The sequence below is a fragment of the Ptychodera flava genome, chromosome 14, assembly GCF_041260155.1.
Source record: "Ptychodera flava strain L36383 chromosome 14, AS_Pfla_20210202, whole genome shotgun sequence".
NCBI lineage: Eukaryota > Metazoa > Hemichordata > Enteropneusta > Ptychoderidae > Ptychodera > Ptychodera flava.
In genome coordinates, this window is record NC_091941.1 from 38,985,605 (window position 1) to 39,009,271 (window position 23,667).

The 23,667-nt window shown below is 37.7% G+C and overlaps 1 protein-coding gene across 2 annotated transcripts; it reads right to left on the minus strand.

The window, feature by feature from the left end:
* Positions 1-2,824: 2,824 nt before the first annotated feature.
* LOC139150423 (N-alpha-acetyltransferase 20-like) lies at positions 2,825-15,959 on the minus strand. 2 transcript variants are annotated; one of them, XM_070722789.1, is made up of 7 exons: positions 15,589-15,780; positions 14,467-14,534; positions 9,121-9,145; positions 7,269-7,359; positions 6,561-6,690; positions 5,033-5,169; positions 2,825-4,354 (listed from the first exon to the last, which is right to left on the minus strand). In XM_070722789.1, the coding sequence occupies exons 2-7, from the start codon at positions 14,475-14,477 to the stop codon at positions 4,269-4,271; spliced, it is 480 nt and encodes a 159-aa protein (XP_070578890.1). In that variant the 5' UTR covers positions 14,478-14,534; positions 15,589-15,780; the 3' UTR covers positions 2,825-4,268. The 2 variants fall into 2 exon arrangements, with proteins under 2 accessions (XP_070578890.1, XP_070578889.1); XM_070722788.1 differs by lacking the exon at positions 14,467-14,534 and having other exon boundaries at positions 15,589-15,959.
* Positions 15,960-23,667: the final 7,708 nt, after the last annotated feature.

A 23,667-nucleotide genomic window follows, 5' to 3' on the forward strand; every position in this document is an offset into this window, starting at 1 on the left:
ACCCAAAGATTTACCAATATTTAAAATTCGAAATGGACACCTTCCCTGTGTTTACTCTATGGAGAAATATAAACTTTTCGAATTTTGAAAAACCAAGCCTGTGAAAAGTTTTCTTACACCATGAGCTTTACATGTAAAGCAAATTATCAGAAAAGATTTGTAAAAGTTTGAGAGTCTGCATATCTGTCCCCGAGGGGCGATCTACCTTAAAATGTCTGTGCCAACGGTCCGCAGAACTGGATCTATCTCATAATTTATCATGATTTGTAATTTTGGTGATCCCTTCGGAAAATCAACCATATCTCCTGTGTGTAGACAAATTCATGAACTAGTTTTACAAAATTCTGAAAATGTATTTTTAAGGTAAAGGGCGACGAATTCGGACGCGCACGCGCTTTAGAACGTTTCTGCGCAGATTCAACTCCAGCCTGCCGCAAATGGGTTATTTTGTAGCGCATGTATTTAACATCACCTGTCATTGTTGAAATTGCGCTTTTACCTAATTTTTTGACCCAGTCTCTTAGAAATACATGTGACCTATAGCCTTGTCATATTTTGACCCCCTAGGAAGCTGGTTTTTATTCAATATGAGCGAAAAATTAACATTTCTCTCCCATTTACATGCCGCATATTACCCATTCACCTGGAGATATTGTAAAAAGTAGCGTGGTGACACCCTTTTATTAAAAGTGTAAACTAAATGGTATTATGTCAGGATTTTATTCGCCAAGTTTGGTCAAAATGACACCATTAAAAGTGACAGGAAGAAAGTTCGAAAATTATGTAGTGATATAATTTCGATATCGTCATTTTGTAATCGATACTTATGTTAAAATTTCCTTACAAACATCATGAAAACTATACATTCGATAGATATGGATCTTAAGTCTTGGTATTTATTAAAATTAACTCATTTGCTAAGCGTTCAATAATTGCTTTCTTTAGTTTAAGTGAATTATATCATTTTTATCTATTTATAACGACGCTCAGATCTGTGTCTCAGATTGTCGCGTAAGTTAAAAATACAGCGAACTTTGTTCATTTACTGGGGAGGGGATTTGACCTCCATTCAATTGGTGAACTTCACTTTCACACTTTTATTCTTTGATTACACGTTCTCTTTACATTGTGTGTAAAAACTAAAAATACCGCAATTATACGGTGTCGCTCACATTTGATCAGAATTGGTACATACCAGTATGGGTACCAAAGATCAACAATTAATGTGCAGGAAAATTCTATTTTCCATGTTATGACAATGATTTCTGCACAGTACAACAAGAAAAAATACAAGAAATATTTAAACCAGAAAAACAAGTTGACAAAAGTTGGACACGCTGCTACAGAGAAATAGATGTTTTGATCAAAAAAGGGCAAAATTGTCCTAAAAACACAAATATTGAAATTTCACCACTTTTTTAGCAAACTCGCTTTTCAGCTTGTCAAAAGATGACCTGCAACATTTCGCGAAATCTATCAGCAATATAAATCACTGGGCCATATGTATGTTGTAGTTACAGCACACAATCTTATTTGCGCTAGTGATATGGATGTACATTGTATCCTAAGACAGCGTCGAACTAAAATAAATTATAAATCTGAAAATTTACTCAGAAAAAAAAATTAGCTCAGCTTTTCTTATTTGAAAAAATTTTTTAGAAATTTACAATTGTAAGAAAAGTGTTCACAATTTCATTATGACCACCCCCTCCCAAGATCTAATGGTCCATCCCTTAGTTTGAGCAGGTCTGTTAATATGTAACAGTTCATAAACAATGACAGGAAATGACTCAAGCTCAGTGGAGTAGCATGCTGGCATGCCAACACTCCTGAACATTTGCAGAATTTCCCTTTTCCTTACCTCATTTGCACATTTTTGACACTGATGTGTTCATTTGAACAAATTCACATCTCAACCCCTACATCTACCTGTACACCAAATACTAAGATGGTAGCTTTGGAGGTATGGGAGCCTTTGTGTGTGACGGACATACATCCGCACATACCCACAAATATACAGACACAGACGCCACTCAGACTCATCATATAAGCTCTTTTTGGTATTTATATATAAAACCAAATATGAGCTAACAAAAACTGCACACTCGTACCAACAAATTTTGCTGTAACTTTTCCAAGCTCGTTCGTGTCATACTGACTGGGGTTAGTACTCAAATTTGATTGATTACTTGACGATGTAATGTGGTTGGGGGAAATATACTCTTCAGTAGCTATAGCAAAATGCTACATTGTACTCTTAGGCAGGCATCAACATTTCATACTTTTCATATGAACTTTATTTAGGGGGAGGGGGTTTGATGCGACAATCTTAGATGGTCTCTTTGACTCTGTTAGATTCATTACAACAACTGAATACCAAATGGTATGGACCTAACAAGTCCTGTATTCTCACAGATTGAGTTGACTTCCACCTACAATTTTCCATTTCTACTTGAAGTTCAAATAGAAAGTCCAAGAGTCAACACAGTGTTTTGAAATTCTGCATCTCAAAATTCACTAGACTTTGCAATATATGAACTGTCAAGAATACATTTGACAGTATTTAAAATGTTCACCGTAGCACATATAAATCTCTTATTTTTTTTAAATTAAAATGAATGCCCCTGTCAATCATTAAAACAGCAAAGTGCTTGTTTTGGCAAAAACAACCACTTCACAAGCAGTACAAACTCGTCGAACAAAGTACACTCTCAGAAGCCAACATTTAGTTCAAATTATAAGACAATCATAATTCTGTAAAGTGACAAACTTAATCATTTATTATGTTGTCCTATGAATAAACACAATCAAGACAATCATAATACAACTTTCAAGAAATTTTTATTTTCCTTAAATAAAGAACAGAAGTTGCTGGTAATCTATCAAAAATGGAATACTTTGAGCTTAACACAATACAGAATGAAAAATTTGAACTCAAACATTTACTACATAATGCACTATTGTTTGAAATGATAACATGCAGCTACAACCATAGAAAAACCTAATTTCCACACTAACAAAGACAGAACTACATTGAAGGAGAGCTGTGATGCGAAACATGGTGAACCAAAGTATCAAATCATGGCAGTAGTATCTAGTAAAATATATGAACTATTATTTACCATTTAGTTTTAATCGTAGGTTACTTTGCAATGAAATTGATGAAAGTAGATTGCACTACTTTGTCATACATATATGACCTACTTCTGAGGGCGCTTCAAATGGCTATGTGGTGAACTTTACAACTACCGGCACTGAGAACCAAAACTTTGTCCACCTAGAGGAGACTAAAATCACTTTTGTGACTTCAATATCTCTGTAAGTTTTGTCTACGTTTTGATTATCATGGTTTTGAGAAAGGAAACATGCCACTCATTAACATGTACTAAATTTGCCCTGTGTACACTGTACTATCTTTGACTCCTGTTTTAATTGTTGACACAAGGACTTCAATATGATGACACTTGTTCATAACACTGAACTATCCATTCGTGTACAATATTTTGCAAACACATATCAATTTAGCCTTCCATGACTGGCTTCTTGAAACCAAGCCATGGTTGAAAACTGTCCTTTGGAATTGTACATGATATCCAGTAACTCCTTTTGTAGCTTACATAGAGATGCAGCTGAATAAAATGATCAAAAATTTTCAACAACTTTGTCAAGAACTTTGAGACTACACTAAAAGGTGTGAAGGTAGCACAGTGTTTCCACCTCTTCCACATGTACCTGATATCTAAGCCAACGAATCAATGATTGTCATGGATCCTTCAAGTATATTGTATGCAACAACTTTGAGATCAAACACTATTCCGCATGTACTATACTTTGTTCAAGGAAACTTTGAATATTTTCATGAGAAATCAGAAGCAATCGTTGTCTGAATGCACAACTTGGCAAGTGAGTACATTTCTATAAACACATGATTGTGTACAAAACCTCTGCTACTAAAATGCATGACAAATGCACGAATGAATAGATGGTAAAACTAAATATTCCAATTGACATCTTGATAAAGTGCATTGGACCATGTTGCCATTGTAACCACAAAAAACTACTGCCATACAACTTATTGTGGGATGCTGTTCATTACACCATTTGCGCAGAGTTGAGACAGAGTTGCTAAAAAGTTCATGCCATCAAGAAGTTTTGAGTTCTGACTTTTCAAAATCAACAGTTTCACATTTATTTTAACAATGAATCATTTTAAAATTTAATATGCTAAGCATTCCATGATTTGAATACTCTGGTTCACCATCTTAATGTCATTCAATGTCTTCAGGACGTACTGGGTCCTTCAAGGGCTCTACAGATTTCTTGTGTACATCCATAGACATTGCTTTCCTCATATCTGGTAAGAAATGGCAGAAAGAGAGTTGGTAAGTCCAAATGACTTCAGTCAAAGTACCAATACTCAATGCGTCTAGACCTTCAATCAATATCTATTATACCAATACATGTACTGGTCATAGCTGTTTAGTTGATGGATTTTGACCACACAACTGCAATACTGTTGTTTGTCTTCTGAACCAGTTGTCTGTTTCCTGTATTATTCTAATCTCTGACAACTCACCAATGGCAAGTCCTATCGTAACATCTGTTACATAACTTGAACTTGTTTCCATCAGAAACAGAAACAGGCTCAGTATAAAAACAGAGAAGGAAAGTATCTCTACATTCCACAGACACAGACAAAAGTAGATATGCCAGAATTTCATTGTTATATTATATTAGCTGTGATTCCACTGGTTGGGAAAGTCTCCAGGACACGGACCATGAGTAATTCATATCATTACAAAGAGTTAAAAACCATCCAATCACATGGCTTATTGAATTCTATTAAATTTCAGAATACTGAAAACTCTTCAGTGTTTATTAAATGTTGTGTCCATGTTATTACAATATCAGTATCACTAAATTATCAAATCTTATGTTAAAAATAGGGTATTGCTTCACAAAATATGAAGCACGAGAAAAAGGGAATATCTAATGTAATGTTTTGCATGAAAATGAAGAGGTCAAAACTTACCAAATGCGTCTTCATCTGGATCACCTGAATAATACTCTAAGACTTTCCTATATACAGTGTAGCCTAGTCTATGGTACATGTCAATGGCTACTTTATTAGATACTCTTACAAATAAGTCTACAAAATAGGTTTTCTTCCTGTGAAGATAAACATAAAGGCAATTTTTTATGCATCCACTTCAAATTGTATTTTAAGGATGATAACAATTATCATTAAAATCAATTATAACTTTGTCAATACCAGTGAATTTCATGATGTCATACCCTCACATTATTACTGATAATGTATCCGATTATCCAGCATTATGGCCAAGATGTTTTCTACTTCTAGAAATTCCCTGGCATTGCCAAAACTGTAAAATAATAGCAATAATGTACCCCATCCCAGTCCATAATGTACCCCATCCCAGTCCATAATGGGCTCAAGAAAACTTTCACTCCATAATGTAGTCAGCTTCGCCTTGTACATTATGTCATGCAAAGTTTGCTTTCGTCCATTATAGGCTGGGAATGGGGTACATAATAGCTTAAATATTATTGTTCTTAAAACATATACTATATAAAATTGTAAAACACAAAGCCCTTGATAAAGTTTGGAAACATACTCCATACAAGACAACATTTGTCTCCTAACACATTCATTCTGGTAGGGTTGACAAAACTAGAGTTTACTGCCTAAAAAACTAGAGTTTACTGCTTTAAGAATTGTCATAACATTTACCAGCTTACTGCTTTAACACAGACATGTCTTTCCTCCTAGGCTTTGAATGCAACCTTATCAGGATGTGTTAATAACTCTTAAAACAATGCTGTTTTTCATACATCTAATTCTTCTGGTGTCAATATATTGACATTACATCCAAACATTCTAAGCTTGTAATATTTCAAATGTGCACAGTACTTAAAAACATAATTTATTTTATTTCAAAATGCTTTTTGAAAATCACTAAACTGAAAGGTAATTTTGTTGCAATCACATATTCCACTGATCTGTACAAAAAATGGATAGGTGAACCTCTGGACAATAAGCACTGACAGATCAACGTGTCGAACAACTTTACACTGTTTATCTCCTTCAATTTTTTAATGATATTATTATTTCTAATAACTAAACAACCTTGCAATGCAATGATATAAGAAGTCCCCAAAAAGATTAACACTCACAAATACCAATGACTTTTCTAGTACATATCATTTTGTAATTATACAACTTTAGGTCCCTGAGACAACTGCCATCTTCATTCTATTTTAAAGGACAAAATGTCGGTTGAGTGATAAATCTGAAAGGGCTGGAACAGCTGACAAATATGAGTTGACAAATCTTAACATTAAAAGATTCATATAAAATTTAAACCTGTGTGCTTTCATTGGATGTTGAAAGTATGGTATATGTTTCCATGGTATCCAAATCTTCAAAGATTGGGAACAATGACTTTTGAATAATTTACAGGATAGCATTTTTCTGTGTAACAATTGGCAGTAACAAGCTTTACAGACAGCTCCACCTTGTAACAAATACAAGCACTCACATTTCTGAAACATCTTCCAGTACATCCATAAGATTTTTAGCAAGACCAAGTCTTCTGTATTCAGGAGCAACAGTTAAAGCAGTGACATGTCCATGCCAATTTTCACCAGTACCTTCAGCCTTTCCCATTACTGTAGCAAGAAAATCAAACAGTTGTCAGGCAATAGTAAAATGTTTCCAGGGTATCCTAAAAACAGCTTCAGTCAAAAAGGACCCATCAGTCGATGTGAATAGATGTGTCAATAGACTACAGTAATTTCTGTCATGAAGAGTAGTTTGGATTGTCAGTCTAAACTTCACTAACTTTGGAAATATGTACATGAAGTTGAATAATTTCCTTCCTTGGGTTACAGTTCACATTTACCTGACTGACTTTGGTTATAAGTATACCAACTTTTTTCAAGAACTTACAAATCAAACTATTATTAAACTTTAATAAATTCTATTTGATTTTACACATCATCCTTTCAATGCCAATAGATAGTCAGACAGATTTTCATTGTCACAGTTTTCAAAATTGCACTCATTATTGTGAGTTATTTTTGAACCTTTCATGGCCTCAACCGAAACCATCTACAAAATTAATCCTGGTAAAAAATTAAATACTTTGCACAGAACATTTCTACAGTCTAAAAGCCTTGAAGTATGAATGACCTCTAGGTATGGACAACAAGGTCATTGTGCATCTATCAGAAGAGATTCTACTCACTATATCCCATGATTCTACCATTGGGTGCTTCAGCTACTTGAAAGTATTCTGGCCAATGTGCTAAATATTGCATGTAAAATGGTAAACCATACTAACTTCTGACTTAAGGAAAGAAAAACTGTACGATATTCTTGTCAATTAATAATTCAATTCCTGTACTGTCAATGATGCCACAGACATGCCCTTGGGAAGGACACAACAAATTCACAATTGAATTCCAAGTAAAGTTATTTAAGGAGTCACACATATTATATGAAACAAATAAAGGGCCAAAGTCCCTGAAGCTACTATAGACATGGATACAAAATTAAGTATTTCCTGACTGTATGAAATTATCTCACTAAGGTCATCCTAGGGACCTGTAAACCAAATATTAAAGCTGTCTGACCAGCGGTTTTGAAAAATAAGCGACCCAACAGTTGACAGAGCTCTGCTGTGTTATGTAGAGAACAACTTTTTGTGACACATGTATTGATGAAGAAGGTGGATATCTTTGATAGCTCATTTCAGGGTGGCCTGACCAAAAATGGCAAAATTAGCTGCAAAAATACAAAATTGATGATTTCATCATAATTTCAATATATTACATTAAGATACAGCCTAGGAACCTGTATACCAAATATCAAAGCTATCAGATGAGTAACTTTTGAGAAACAAATATTTTGACCAAAAATTGCAAAAATTGACCCAAAAATACAAAAATTGAAGATTTCATCAAATTTCAATATATCACACTAAGACAACCCCTAGGAACCTGTATACCAAATATCAAAGGCATCAGACAAGTATTTTTGACAAACACATTTTTTTACCAAATATTGCACCAAAAATACAAAATTGCAGATTTCGTCATATATTCAATATATCATATTTAATTCATCTGTACGAACCTGTATACCAAATATCAAAGCTATCAGACGAGCGGTTTGATGAAATAAAGTTTTGACCAAAAATGACCAAAAAATTCCTTAAAAATACAGATTTGCATATTTCATCACAATTTGAACAAATCTAAGTTGGGTTATCCCTTGGGACCTGAATATCAAATAACAAAGCTGTCTGACCAGCGGTTATGAAGAAGAAGATTCAAAAACGCCTTTTTTTGCACTAATTTGCATATTTTCAACAATATCAAAAAATTAAAAATAAAGTTTCTCAAAATCATATTTTTCATCTACACAACAAATATCAAATCAGTAAGTACTAAGGTTCTCAAGATATTTGAGTGGACGGACGCCTCACAAACGGACATAAATACATAGTACATACACACATACATACATACAGACTGATGACGGACGCATACCCATCCCAATAGCTTCCATAGACTATATAGTCTATAGTCTATAGTAGCTAAAAATGATTTACACATGTAAGCCTCTTTAAAGAGATTCTATTCAAAGTTCTAGCAGATTGTGTACTATGTGAAAATCTCGTATTAAGGCTTATTGTAATTATGTTCCAGTCATTTGCCTCAGTGCACACCTACAGAACTAAATTAAAATTTGCTGAATCTATTTCCCACATACTGTTGCTGTATTTCAGCCAATTACCAAATAGGCTGAAAATTTTGAAAAAATGTCATGTTCCTTGTTCCTTGCTGTTTTTCAAAAGTAATGAATGTAAACTTTGTTTGCAATAGTGATATGCTCCCCTTGCTTCAAGGTACATCTAATGATTTCTTATTTGGTAAATTTTCTCTCTCCAGCAATTCTACTTAATCACTGTCAAATCTTGCAAAATAGAACCTTCACTAATACCATTATCCACCGTCCCTCCACATGGAAGGACTGTGCATTACAAAATTATCAGCAGACATGACATATGAATTGACAGGTGGATAAAAGGATACAGTTTCTGTCAACGGATCTAGATTTCTGAAAAACAAAAATAGATGATGAAATGTGAGATAATTTCAAGACTTAAAAAATACCGTCAAGGACAGTGTGCTCACATTTGGTTTGAATTGGTCCATTCAAGAAATATTTAAACCAGAAAAACAAGAATGACAAAATTAAATAAGGTCTGAAACTTTAGGTAGTGGAGGTCAACTTTAGCAACATGCATAGCAGAGAAATGTTTCAACACAGTCCCTCTTAGTTTGAGCAGGTATGCTAATATGTAACAGTTCATGAACAATGACAGACCAGATATGAACTGAATGCCTCGCGTGCACATTTTGTAAAGTACTTCTTGGGGTATTGGCTTTTATGACATTACATTGTTTTTATTCCCGAAATTAATCCAATCTATCTAAATTTGACATTATCCCCACTGTATTACGCAATGAAAAAAAAGAAAAGAAACCATTTGAAAAATTATGATCCAACAATATCTGTCGATGCAAGTGCAAATGGCTGAGCAGGCTCTTAACTGGCAGAGGTCGCGTTTGCGTATAAATTCTGCATATTTCACATATAATTGCCATGTAGAACGAGTTGACCTACTTCACAGTATCTCAATGCGCCCAAAAACGATACAATCATCTGTGCCGCGCCGTGTAGCAGCAAAATGAGTTCGTGACCTTTGAAGTACGCGTTTCAAAAAATAAATACCCATGGGAACCTGCTCACCACGCCACGCAACTCATGTACAGCTGACTATGGTGCACTTGTCAGGCGATGGTCGATGATTCTGGTTATTGCCTATATTGTCAAGTTCAATGCCTAATTTACGGAAACACGAACTCTGTCTAGTGTATTCGAAGCTCTGCGTACAGGTTGTGGCACACGGCCTCTACCACGTGCTGTCCTGTGGACAGTGTGGTACAAGCCGTCGGCCTACCACCGTACCGCCGGGAAACGCAGACCTATTGTACGCAGGAGCATGGCAGGAGCTAGCCTACTGCTCCTGATTTAACATCAATGCCAACATGGAAATCTCATGAAAAATTTGTCATTGTTGGTTCTGTAGCTAATACAATCTTGAAAAGCAACTTAAAAGACACAGACTGTCAATACGTCGCCATAATATTATGCTGATCTCAGCGGAACCATGCCGGAATATAAATTCGCTGACACACACACAAGATTGAAAAGTGTCACTCTACATCTCATTCTCAGAGAAAAATGCATTGATCAAATATTATGACGCTAACCTTCGATAATCTAGCTTTTGGTTCGCTATGTCCAGAGTAACCCACACGATTCTTAAAGTCAAACGTCGACACGACGACATCAACAGTCAAAACTCAAGATTAGCGATCAGCGCGGCCGAGTGACTGAATTCAGAAATCACTTTGTGTAAAATGTTTTAGTATAGCGCCCTCAAACATACTTATTTAGCCTCCGATAGACTTATACAGGCCACAAATTTTCTTTACTCATAACTTGATAAATTCGCAAAGCACAACCACCAAAAACTAATCAGTTGTTGCAAATTTGAAGAACAAATTGTGTGCGAAATGTGATCGGAATCTGCCAAGCCGTTTTTGAGATATCGTGCTAACAGACAGACAGACAGACACACACACAGAAACGCCTAAACCATAACCTCGCTGCGCGCATGCGCACGCGAGGTAAAAATGAGGTGTTAAAATGTCTGAAAAAATAAAAATCAGGTAAAGCCCCAGGTCCAGATGGCCTTCCAAATGAGTTCTACAAGTATGCCTCAGACATTATTCTACCTTTACTTGTTGAGCTTTTTAATTGTATTTTTGAGTCTGGAATTTTCCCGTCAGAATGGACTATCGCTATTGTTATCCCGCTCTTTAAAAAGGGTGACAGAAAAGATGTGAACAATTATAGGGGTATTTCTCTTCTCAACGCATTAGGAAAAATATTTACTGCGATCCTGAATGACAGATTAACTAAGTGGTCTGATAACGTAAATATCATTTCAGATTGTCAGGCTGGCTTCAGAAAGAACCATTGTACTACAGATAACATCTTTGTTCTACACGCTATTATACAACCAGATATGAACTGAAAATGCTCACGTGTTTCATTATATATTGCATTTATGTGCAAGTTTGAACCTTTGCTACATGCTTTGCTACATTTAAAGTGTTATGATCAACACAATGAATTTCACCACAGATCAATTCTAAAGGTCATTAAGTATTCAAATATGTAATTAGCTGAAATAAAAATAATTAATTTCTTTGAGTACTGTCATTGTATCACAATATAGCATGTGTAATTACCTTTGTCAAGTCCTTCAAGCTCTATATGCCAAACCGTGAAAGCTTGTTAGCTATTTATGCAAATTATGAATTAGCTGACATGAAATGCAAAATGACTTTCAATACTGTTATAACCTGGTATAATGATCAATGTACACAGCATGTTTCGCCAAATTTTATCAAGTAAATGCCAGTATATATCCCTAATTTGGAAGGTTCATTAAATATGCATATTGGGAATTGGCTGAAAAAAATGTCAAATGACTTTCAATAATCTTGTATCATAGTATCTTTAACGTACATAGCAAGTTTTGCCAACTTTGGTCAAGTCAAAACAGATAAATATCGCTAATAAATGCGGGATATCGGACCGCAGGCGGGCGAAGATTGCATTATAAGCTAGCTCTGCATGGCAGGGCTGTGTGTTACCGGCGTTACACGGCCTCCCACCTGTGGTGGGAGGCCGTGTAACGCCGGTACTAAACACAGCCCTGCCATGCAGAGCTACATTATAAGCGCGCCAACCCAAACTCACTGCATGGACATCACATTTACGAAATCGAAGTCCAAAGTCAACTACGTCATTGTTAGAATAAGAGAGGTTTTCCATCAAACGGGACCATACCACCACAAATTTTGCACAGATGGCGTTGCACTGGCATTGAAAAAGGGTGCATGGGAGCATGGGAACGCGGGCAGTTTCCCTCGCTATGGGTAGGAAATGCATTGAGCAAGACACACTTCCGGTTCGCAAAAAAACGAGGATCCCATTTACGGGGCGCTCAAATATAACTATTTGCTGTGATACATAGCAGAGGCGTATATGTTTGTGATGCTGAGAATAACATCAGTAAATAAATGACGGGTTTTAAAAGTTGCGATGAAACAGACTTCTGAAGGTAGCTCGCTTGGGGAACACGTCATCCCGGCCGCTGTCCGCTTTGACCCCAGTAATTCACACTGGTTTTGGTCGGCCCCAGGTACCCAAGTCACTTCGACCCCGTCACACTTTTGCGTACATGTCCACGGAGACGATTCAACATGTTCAACAACAAAGCCAAGACAAAAATTGAAAATATCAATAAAATGGCTTCACAAAGGCTGAAATACACGATACTCGATGAAGTATGAAGTTTATGAAATGAAATCAAAATTGACAACACAAGTGTTTGTCTCGGGTAATACTATGCCTACCAGTTGAAGTTGAACTATTCTACAGACTGTTTTTTCCATACAGTGCAGTATTTGTCAGTGACAAATTAATCTTTGCAATACATTTTTTGCGATGAGCTGGAAATTTGATTAATATCGAGTTAATGTACATAAATATTCCGTTATTTACTGGGACACGTTTATTTTCTCGATCCGCTATCTGCGGACTACGTGCTGAAGTACATTGACTGTTCATGTCAACGATCGTTTCTCCCTCTGCAGAGTTTCTGTATCCCGTTCAACAACGCTGTACCTCGATCACACGATAGTGACGCTATGTAGCTGTGCAGTATTGAAACTTATCATAAAATGGCCACCTCGTCTAACAGTAACACGTATTGTCAGGATTATCGTACGGAAAAAAGACTGCAAAACTAAGACTTATGAATCTTCATCAGAATGAACACATCATGATTGTACACGAGTATCAACCGTGAATGCACGTCGAGCTCGGCAGTTACACAAGCATGGTACGCTACATGCATAGCCCTACGAGTATGGCGACAGTGTCCGGCTTTGGCTACGCCGGGGGCTACGCCGCCTACCGGAGGTGGGAGGCGGCGTAGCCAAAGCCGACACTCTCGCCATACTCGTACGGCTAGCTACATGCACTGCCGCGATGCCGATCGTATGCATTCCAAGGCCTATCCCGGAATTTGTTTCACAAACAACCTCAAAGGAGAGCAAACATACTTCTATGGACAATGACGAATACGTTTCTTGGCGAAGCAAAATCAAAACAGTGCAGCAGTACATGAAGTAGGTCATGGCCTTGGACTCTGTGCACGAACCTGATTGGACACTTCAATACCTTTGACCCAAAGTTATTATTCATCAGCACTTCCATGCCATGAGGCTAGGTAGAGAACGTATTACGTACGCAGTGTACGCTGTGTGTTAGGAACGCACACAGGGAATGCACAGCGTACACTGCGTACGTACGCAGGGCTAGCGAGAGAGTTGCCGACATCGACGGTTATTTACGAAAAAAGAATAAAAGACTGGCATTTTTGGAAGCGATCGAGTAGCTGCGGTTGGCAGGGATACGACTTGGGCCCAAGAACGCTGAATTTCGGCAGTAATTTGGCTTTTTACGTCAAGTCCAAAAATGGATTTGAAGTCACCAACTCTACGTACGGGTCTTTGCAGGGCTGTGGTGAGCGGGGCTATTAATAGCTGTAGCGGAACACACAGCATCGTACGCAGGGCTAAGAACGTATGTACTCATTTCTGGCGATCGAGCAGCGAGGGAAACAATCAATTACCAAGGATGAAGCTAATTTGCTAAACGATATTTTATCTTGAATAGTGAGTTGAATGAGTAATAAAATATCATATTTTTAATGTTCAATACGAGGTTGAAACACGGAGGGACCGTGGTTGAAACCAGAGCTATCCAGCTGTAGCCAACCTGGACAAGCACATTTCACAGCGCCCTCAAACAGTCGATTGTTTTCACTTGTCATACGCGGCGTAACAGAAAAATTAAAACTTTCATAACTTCATTAATATCCAAGCCACGCCCACCAAAACCTTTTCAGTTCTAGCCATTTGAATTCTGAAGATGTCTACCAAATTTGACTGAAATACGTTCAGCCGTTTTTGAGAAAATGGACCAACAGACAGACAGACAGACAGACAGACAGACAGACATCGCTGCGACATAACCTCGCTGCGCGCATGCGCACGCGAGGTAAAAATGACTCATAATCTGTTTCAGTTCCTGCCACCACTCCTACAGATAATACTATAGGTACACTTCATACAAATAGGTTAGAGATCATAGAAGCTCTGACTCAGATAGGGCTGTTTCAGTTAATGCCACCACTCCCGCACATTTGACGGATTTCCCCTTTTTCTTACCTCATTTGCATATTTTTGACACTGACATGTTCATTTGAATAACGTCACATTTCAACCCCTGGGTCTACCTGTACATCAAATACTGAGATGGTAGGTGCGGCGGTTTGGGAGCTTTTGCGTGTGATGGACATACATCCACACATACATACATACATACATACACACACACAGACATACAGACGCCACCAACTCACCATATAAGCTCTTTTTGGTATTAAAATACATACCAAATATGAGCTCAAAACCAGTTTGACCTGTGCCAGACTACGAGGCAATGCTATTTATGGGATAAGTCAACGCTGTCCATGACAACGTTTGAAATGGCCGTAGGGATCATACCTAATCTACTCCTTGAAGGGTACCAATTTTTTAACTTCACTTGAAAGGTGGGATGCAGTTGAAAAAACCCTAACATTTTGATCTCTTCACTGATCAAGGAGAAATTTAAGTGAAGACTCCGTCCTGTTCACTCAAATTACTAACTGAAGACTCCAAACTGTTCACTGATGAAGAGTAATTTGAGTGAACTGGACAGAGTCTTCAGTTAGTACGTTGTTGACATTGAGTCTTTAAAACAATGACTGAAGTCGTTATCATTACATTATACAACTGAATATGTCCCCACAGATAGTTAGTATCGGCTGCCAACATGGAGGTAAAAGAAAGGTCTTTCTTTTACCTCTATGCTGCCAACAAGACGAGAACTGGTAAGGCCAAGGACATCCAGCTGATCATGACATGAGGTCTATTAATCTGGTTTTATCACCATAACCGTCCCCTACTTGAATGATACACACTATTCACGTGTTTTTATCATTCATTTCTCAGTTCCACACCACCACTGGTGTACCTCCTCCAGAAACACACACGTCTCATCGCGTTTTACGCTCACTGTTTCCAGCCCACACACCTATTCCAAAAAGCTATCGAAAAGCGGTTCCAATATGAGCTCGATGCACGTTTGGAGACTGACAAGGGAACACTGGATCTAGTAAATACTTGCAGCTTTTTCCGACTGCTTTAATAACCTGGACCGCGTACAGAAAACCACGCATGCCATTCCATATTCCATTCCACAAAGCACAGTTGTTATCGCAATGAATAAATGAAATAGCCACTTACACATTATTGAATCGGAACATATCATCACATGTGAATGGCCGTAAAGTCGTCATCGTCGGCACTGATTTTCTGAAAACCGACAATTAATAAAATATCAACAACATAAACACACAGAGCGAATACACAACCTCTACGATGACTGAGAGAGCGTCCATCACACTTTCATGTCGGCCATGTTCGTAACCTCTAAGTTGATCATTATTCGCCAGGGCTTTGAAAAACCCTCTAGTTAATCGCAAATTTGTGTCGGGTTGGTGAATTCTGGGATATCTTCGAGGGCTGCACAGGTGCCAGAAGCTGGAAGTTGCATATGTATATACACTACACGGCAACTTCAAGCATCTGTGGCGGGCAGCGTCGGCTAGCCGTTTCAGCCGTTTGTTGGACTGTGGTTGGTTGGACGGACGAAGCAAAGGTGTTCTGTCCGGAAGGCGAGCACATAACGGCATATCATACAACGGTCCCTTGACACTGACCTAAATATCCTTGCTTTCGGCCCAGCACCTATAAAACGAACTTACGCTGTGAACAGTGGTCTTGCACACGGGTTCACTGCCAAGAAATATTATAATAGTATCATAATTATGACATATGAATATTATTAACAAAATCTTTTTAGCATTTCATTACGATACTTTCATCGCTCTTCACTCTACTACCTCCATGCTCTATCAAATAAGAAAAAGAGCGCCATGACATCCGTGCAGACCCCTTGTAAACGGGTTTGTATACGATTATGTTTGGAGGGCATGCAAGTTTATGGAAAGAGTTCTTATGATAGACTTCTTGGAGAAAATACGATGCTGGTATTTCATAAGAAAGAAGGAAGTTTTCTAACGTCCCTGTTACGTTTTTGGAGTGAGGGCCGTTGGACACCGGTGTAGAATCGATTTGTTCTGACACACTGTAAGCTTATTATCGCGCCAGTGAAATGTTTTCTGTTTCATGAATGCCCATTGTGATCATTCGCTGTCCCCGGGTCAAGGCTTGCTTATCATCTGGCAAATCTGAGAAAACCTAATCTATCTATCTATCTATCTATCTATCTATCTATCTATCTATCTATCTTTTCTCTATCTATCTATCTATCTATCTATCTATCTATCTATCTATCTATCTATCTAACTAACTATCGATTTCGAGCAACCCCGGACAGGTTATTCCTGTTTGACTACAGTCAAACGATATATTTTGATTCTATTTCCCGTATGAACAAATGGTATAGCCGTATTTGCGGTACGATTAGCACATTGGCTTCAGAATAATGAAGGCATGATAAAGGTAATTGAAAAATCACAGGCGATTTTTAGTCAGCATCGGCTTAGACATTTTATTCAAGCGAACTTCCAATTGTTTGCCCTCAAAACGAAAGTCATCAAAAACGCCTAAAATTAAACAGATGACATTAGAATCCAAAATCATATCAACTTAACGAAAGTTCTTATTTAAATTAGTGCAGTCTAATTCATAGCCGCAACGACGCATCATTTCTCGACTGTCCAGACTTTACATGACGCACGGCCGAGGGTCTAAAACCAGGTCGGTTCGATGCCCGGCTTATCGACATGCCCAAATGCGGTAAAAAGTTTGTAAATCAAGAACTAGCAATGAGGAAAACGTGAGTTATTTGAAGGCCTGTACACTTCTTGGAAGGTCAGAGTCGACCCTCTTCTTATTATTTACTGTTTAGAGAGTCTCCGAAGCAGTGTGACCGTGCATCAAGTTACTGTGCAGTGCTACTGCTGTAACTATATTAACCATATTTCTGAGGGTCTGTGCTACAACTGCGTGAGTTTGGCATAAATACTGATCATCATTCAGGATTCAAGTGCTGTAGGGTATTTTTATAACTATACAATAATGACAGAAATTTTATATTTTTATTTAAAATATTAATAATCATAAATGTATTATTTTTTACACTCTTGGTATGATTGATAGCGCCTTATGACCCTATGTTATTTCCAAAGCTATAATTCCATATGTATAAAAGCTATGATTTTCGCAAGCAAACGTTTTCACTCAACACCGTCAGGGAGTCGTCATTATTTGCGGCCTGGGGAGGGGCACAGTAAGTGAGGCTACCCACAATTCCCCTCGATTTGTTCACTCAGACATTTTTGGCTAAAGGCTTTTTCAATTTTATCAGCTTCTTAATAATTTTTAACTTACAATTTAAGATCAGGATTATTTGTTAAAACTATGTTCCAAAATTATTGATTATGTTTAAAATGCAAGAGTAAATTGAATGAGAAGTCGATGTTTGGAGGTGCTAAAAATTGCACACTTGTCATGATAAAGTTATCAGCAACTAAGATGGTCTCATCATACCACCTGTCAGACATGCAAATTTCCTTGGTTACGAACATTTAAAAAAATCAATATCCTTTCTTTTGCCAACACAGATGCAACTTATTCCCTTACTTTCCTTGAAAATATTGTGTATGGCTGTCAAAAATCTATGTCGACAAAATTACAAAATTGCCATCTCCTCCGCGGAAAAAGGGTTGATCTTCTCATTATTCACAGTGAGAAATCAGAAAATTATGATTATCGGAACTATGTTGCCAGAATTTTGAAATATGGACCGAGTTGTTCTCTGTACAGAAGAAATTTGCTTCAGTTTGCAGTTAAGTGAGTGATCTCCGTATGTACAGATCATGGAGAATTGTGGGTAGCCTCACTTACTGGTGGGGGGGGGGTCGAAGGAATTTCACCGGAAACTCCAAAATTTCGTGTAACCTCCCTGCCAACCATGATGAATTTGAGTAACCCCTATCTAACTCAGAAATTTTTACCGACCCCCCATAGAAAAGTTAAATACAATACATGTATATACAAAAATACAGCACAAAGTGACAACAATATATCCAACCATATAGTATTGTTTAATTTGGATATGAATCATGACAAGGTTTTCACTAGGATATCTGGCTGGGCAGACTTTGAAATTATAGGGGAGAACACGCGAGATGCTGAGGGGGAAAGCTTCAGAGGGGGCTGTCCTTCTCTTGCATGGGAGATTTTGAGAAACGGACGTGTGCAATGCTGCACTCTGGTGCAATCTGAGAATTATTTTAATTTTTTTCTAAGTAAAACTGTTAAAACACCGCAAGGGCAGAGCACGAGAGGCGGATACCCCCTCTCGTATTGAAAATTTTGGGAAATTGATGGTGTAATGGTGCAGTCTGAGAGTGTTTCAATTTATTTTGCACTTGGTAAAATTGTTTGAAAATGACATTGAACAATGATATTTTTATTTCATTTTTTGCATGATCAGTGTTTGAGTCAAAATATTCAAAAACCAAACAATGACAACACATTTTGTAAAAAACACTTCTCAGTTTGCAAGAGATTGAATACCAAAAATATGCACGAAAGGAAAAATCTGTGACAGCTGCTTCTTGAGTTGTTTCTCCAACTTCCAGCTTCTAATGAAAAGCCCGAATACGGTATGGTTAGTTGTAAAACGATTATTGAACTGAAGTCAATTAAACGATATGTTTCTGTGATAAATAAAGGATGAATTCTCTACAGTTCAATTTTGTCCTAGATCATGTGAAAAATTTGAGAAATTGATTTGTGCAATGGTGCAATCTGAGAGGTGTTTCAATTTATTTCGCACAAAAAACTGAGTATTTCTCGTCTTCCTCTCTATATTTTGAGTACCCCCTTGAAGTTTTCAATATTTTGAGTGACCGTCTCTCATTCCTACAACCCCAGGCCATATATAATGACGGATCCCTTAAGACGAATCACTCTAACATATAACCGGTTCTCCCGGGGACCCATATCACATGACCAGGGTCAAAGCGCTGTCGATTACCAACGATGTGTGAAGTTGCCCTCTCTTTCCTTTACATATAAGTTTAAAAAGCCAAAAGTTGCCACATGTACTGATCCCTTGGGATCGAGCTATATGAGGAATAAATTAAAATCCAAATATAGCACTCCCCAAATGTATTTGGCCAAAGAACCAATGTGTATCTGACACAGTCTTCAATTTTAGCCCGAAGGGCGCCCTGAAAGTAAAAAAATTTGTTCCAGAAAGTAACTTTCGATGGATTTTTTTTCTTTCATCTTTTTTTCCTAAGCCCCCTCTGGCAGAATTATTTTCATTGACATTCGCTGGGAATTTTTTTTTTAATCTTCCAGACCCCAGGATATCAAATTGTCCACCCGTTATTACAACGCTTGACTCCAGAAACGCCGAGTTCGTCGAAACACGGCAGATTGCTCCTAAAGTTTTCATTTTATCGTGAAATGAGAGTGGTTTTTTTGGACAGTAGAGAGTCTTCCGCATCGAACGAGGTAACTGACTGTAGGATTTGTGTTTATTTTCTTGACTAGAATGGGCAATTTTATATGCAGGCCAGACAAGTCTGTTTCAAACCACGTGGTAATTAGATATTTCCCTAATATTTTTTCTTCGGTTCAGCGAAGGAAAATACGAGTGACGTAATGACCGTGTCACCACGAGTCGAATACGAGTGGTGACACGGTCATTACGTCACGAGTATTTTCCGAGCTGAACGAAGAAAAATATTAGGAAATAATATACTTATCACATGCACAAGCCAAGAATTCGTTATTTTTTGCAAAATAAAATAAGTTTTCCATGACGATTCCGCGTTTAAAACTTTTGAACTACTTTAGGAGTAAATATCAGTACGTCGTGCACAAGTTGTCAATCATTTCCAGTCGTCCGTCGTGTGCGTTAGCGCTCACGCTCGTTCGTTTGTGGAGCAAATGACAGCTCTCGGTCTACACGTAGGCTACCTTCCGCAAAGTTGTACTCTATTTCAAAATAGCATAGTCCTAGAAATTTATCACAGACGAAGATACGCTATTTTTCTGGAACAAATATCGACTGAATCTCGACGGCGCGAACACAGTAAACGTCGCGCCTGACCCTGTTTGCAATGCGTACGGAAGGTACCGGACGGAACCCACGGTATACGCGACCAGCTTCGAGTTCGTTGTTTCCGCAAATTATTCACGTAATTCCTTCGGAATATACAGGCGGTACACTCTTGTGTTTACATTGTTCGGATTAGTAATGTCGTAGTCTGTGAAAATATCGATTTCATTACATGACTTTTGATCGTGGAGAGAAACATCGGCCGCCATGTTGTTTGTTTACGTATTTACGAGCACACCGAAGATCGGCAAAAAAAAAGGTCCGACGCACCAAAATTGATGACATAGACGCGGGTTGTCGTGACGTAGAACGACCAGAGAATAATCCCGTATTTTTTGTTCGGAGACGACAAACTTGGCTTGTGCATGTGATAACGGTGCATATCAGAACGTCGAAACGTAGCATAAACTCACAGCATAAACTGCACTTTTACAAACTAGCCGATCCACATAATGCCTGTGGTACTAACAATTTTGAATCAAATAATACTGATAGCTTGGTCCCATGGTTGCTACTTTCAACTCCCCAAGATGTTGGTAGTTTGACTGAATCTACGAAACAGGGCAATATCTCCAATACACTCATATTACGGGCATTAATTCAGACGGGTTGATCTCACCAGGGGGCCAATTATATCCGAAAGGCTAGATTTTTTGAAAGGACTGACATCAGCAAAGTTTATTTTGGGAGTGATCGAGACTAGGTTACCGACTTCCCCTCTGGATCTACTTATCGATGCACAGTTTTTGTACAAGTTTTAATATTAAATCCATACCACCATGTCGAAATTTTGCCTGACCAAAGGACTTATCTTGGCTTTGCTTGGCAATTTGAAGGCAGCAGTAAGTTTTCTTATTTCTCCTTTAACGTCTTAACATTTGGGCTTCCATCTGCCCCATGTTTATTGACGAAACTGTTAAAGCCGGTCATTAGGGATTGACGTAGACAAGGTATAAAGGCACTTATTTACATCGACGATGGTCTTGGTGGTGCGGCTCACCACGATGCTGCCTGCAAAGATGCAGCATATGTCCATGAAGTTATGCTTACAGCAGGTTTTCTCATTAGCGAGGAGAACCCGACCCAACTATTTCTTGGACAGGCTTTGAATTTCTTCTAGTAGAGAACAGATTCTCAGTCTCAGCAAAAAGAGTTACAAAGTTGTGGTATTTCATTGCGCACATTCCTGTTCTGCTCCTATGGCTAAAGTAGCAGGACTCATAGTATCAATGCATGTAGTAGTGGGCACCCTCTGCAAACTCCGTACTAGATACTTATATTATGAAACGAGAAAGTCTTGGAATAGTGTATAATTAGGCCGTGTAAAGAAAATTCTTCTTTTGCCGTCCTTTGATTTTTGAAAAACCTACCGGCCAGCCAGCAAAACAAAAACAGAGAAACGGTACAGCATGTGTAGTTGGACGACGGTGACGCCTCAAAGTTTGACGCCCTATTCACACATACGCAGAGCTTTGATGTTCGCAATGACGACTTTTCACTCAGCACGCGGGTACGTGTAAACATAACATGGCTATGAATTTCAGGAGGACAGCTTGGTACAGTCATGTTCCTGATACTTTCGTGGCAATTTTGACTATATTTCCCCAGCATATCATGGGATGATCTCGTACACTTTGGAAAGCTAAATGCGTTGATGGCCCAACAGCTTTTTCTTTGCAGTTTGAATAATTTTGTGTCTAATTGTGATTGATAATTGTGTTAGGCTGCGTTCACAAATAACGATTAGGGGGGGGGGGCTGGAGGAATTTCGATTGAAATCTTATTTTTTTTCAGATCCCCCCCCTAAGTACCCCAAAAAAATTTCAAATGCCCCCCCTCTATATGGTCAAAATTTTTCAAGTCCCCCCCCCCCCAACTATCACAGGCCCGCATATTTGTAAAGGATGTGAGCGCAGAAAAAATAACATGTATTGCGCCGTTCCGCTCACAGTGTTCAACACTACCTGTATTAGCACTTTTATAGTCATATTCCCAAGGCAAGTTCTTTAAATGCTCAGTGAATTTTTTAGATTTATTGGTCTAAAAGCCAACTTGAGTTAATCCAACTCTGGCCAGGTCAATTGCTCCTGCTGAGGAGCACACAAAATGACAATCATGAGAGAGTAGCAAATTGTGAATTCTGGCTAATTGCCATATTGCACTGTGACCTACCAAAAATTTTTCCAAAACTACAAGACATCTATGAATTAGATGCTACTCTAAATTGACAATACTGGAAGGTTAAAATGTTCCACCAAATAAATGTTTTAATCTCTGAAATTTTTGGGTGTAATAATTTCAAATTTGGTTAAAAAATAAATAATTCCATTTGGTCAAATATTTTTACTTTTAGTCTTTACTGTTCAAAGTTTTACATCTGTATCATTTTATAACAAGAATATGAAAATTTAGAAAACCAAGCATGGTGACCCTATCTTTTTTCTGTAATATTTGATTATTCTTATATGCTAGAATTCAAACATTACTATGTGTTCTTGCATGTGTTGCTCTCTGGCCTGATCTTGTGTACAATTATGTTTCACTGTCATGAGCATCATTTGACCCAAATTCTTCTTCAACTACCATGTACATCAGAGTCAGAGCTATCTCTGTCACTGATCAGGTATGCAGTGACAGTGAAACTGCAGGAGCAGAGCTTTAATGATAGTGACACTATCCGTAGGCAGTAGCTGTATTAACTTTGATAATTTTGGCAATATTTTTGTTCAGTTTTACAAATTTGTTCTAGTTTCTACTCCCTACAGCATGTTGAACTGTCCAGTATTCAGCTTGCTATCACAGCCTATTTATGTGTACCATGCATTTGTATCACTGACAACTGACTGTCAGTCTGGACTCCAATTAAATTATCACAAATACATATTTATATTTATATACACAGGCTTTGTCGACAAACTAAATATTGTATGTTTGAGCATGCTGTAGGGAGATAGCAAGAAACTGTAGTTGTTATATTGCATAGAAATATTGCAGAAACCATTAACAGTTGCAACTTCTGCCCTGTTACGAGGCTCAAGTTTGTTTTTTTAACACAAATCACACATTTAGATTTTTTCGAGATAAAAGTCATGAAATGTGACAAAATGGTTCTAAATTTTGTTAAATTATTTCTAACATTAAAACATTTTGATGACATT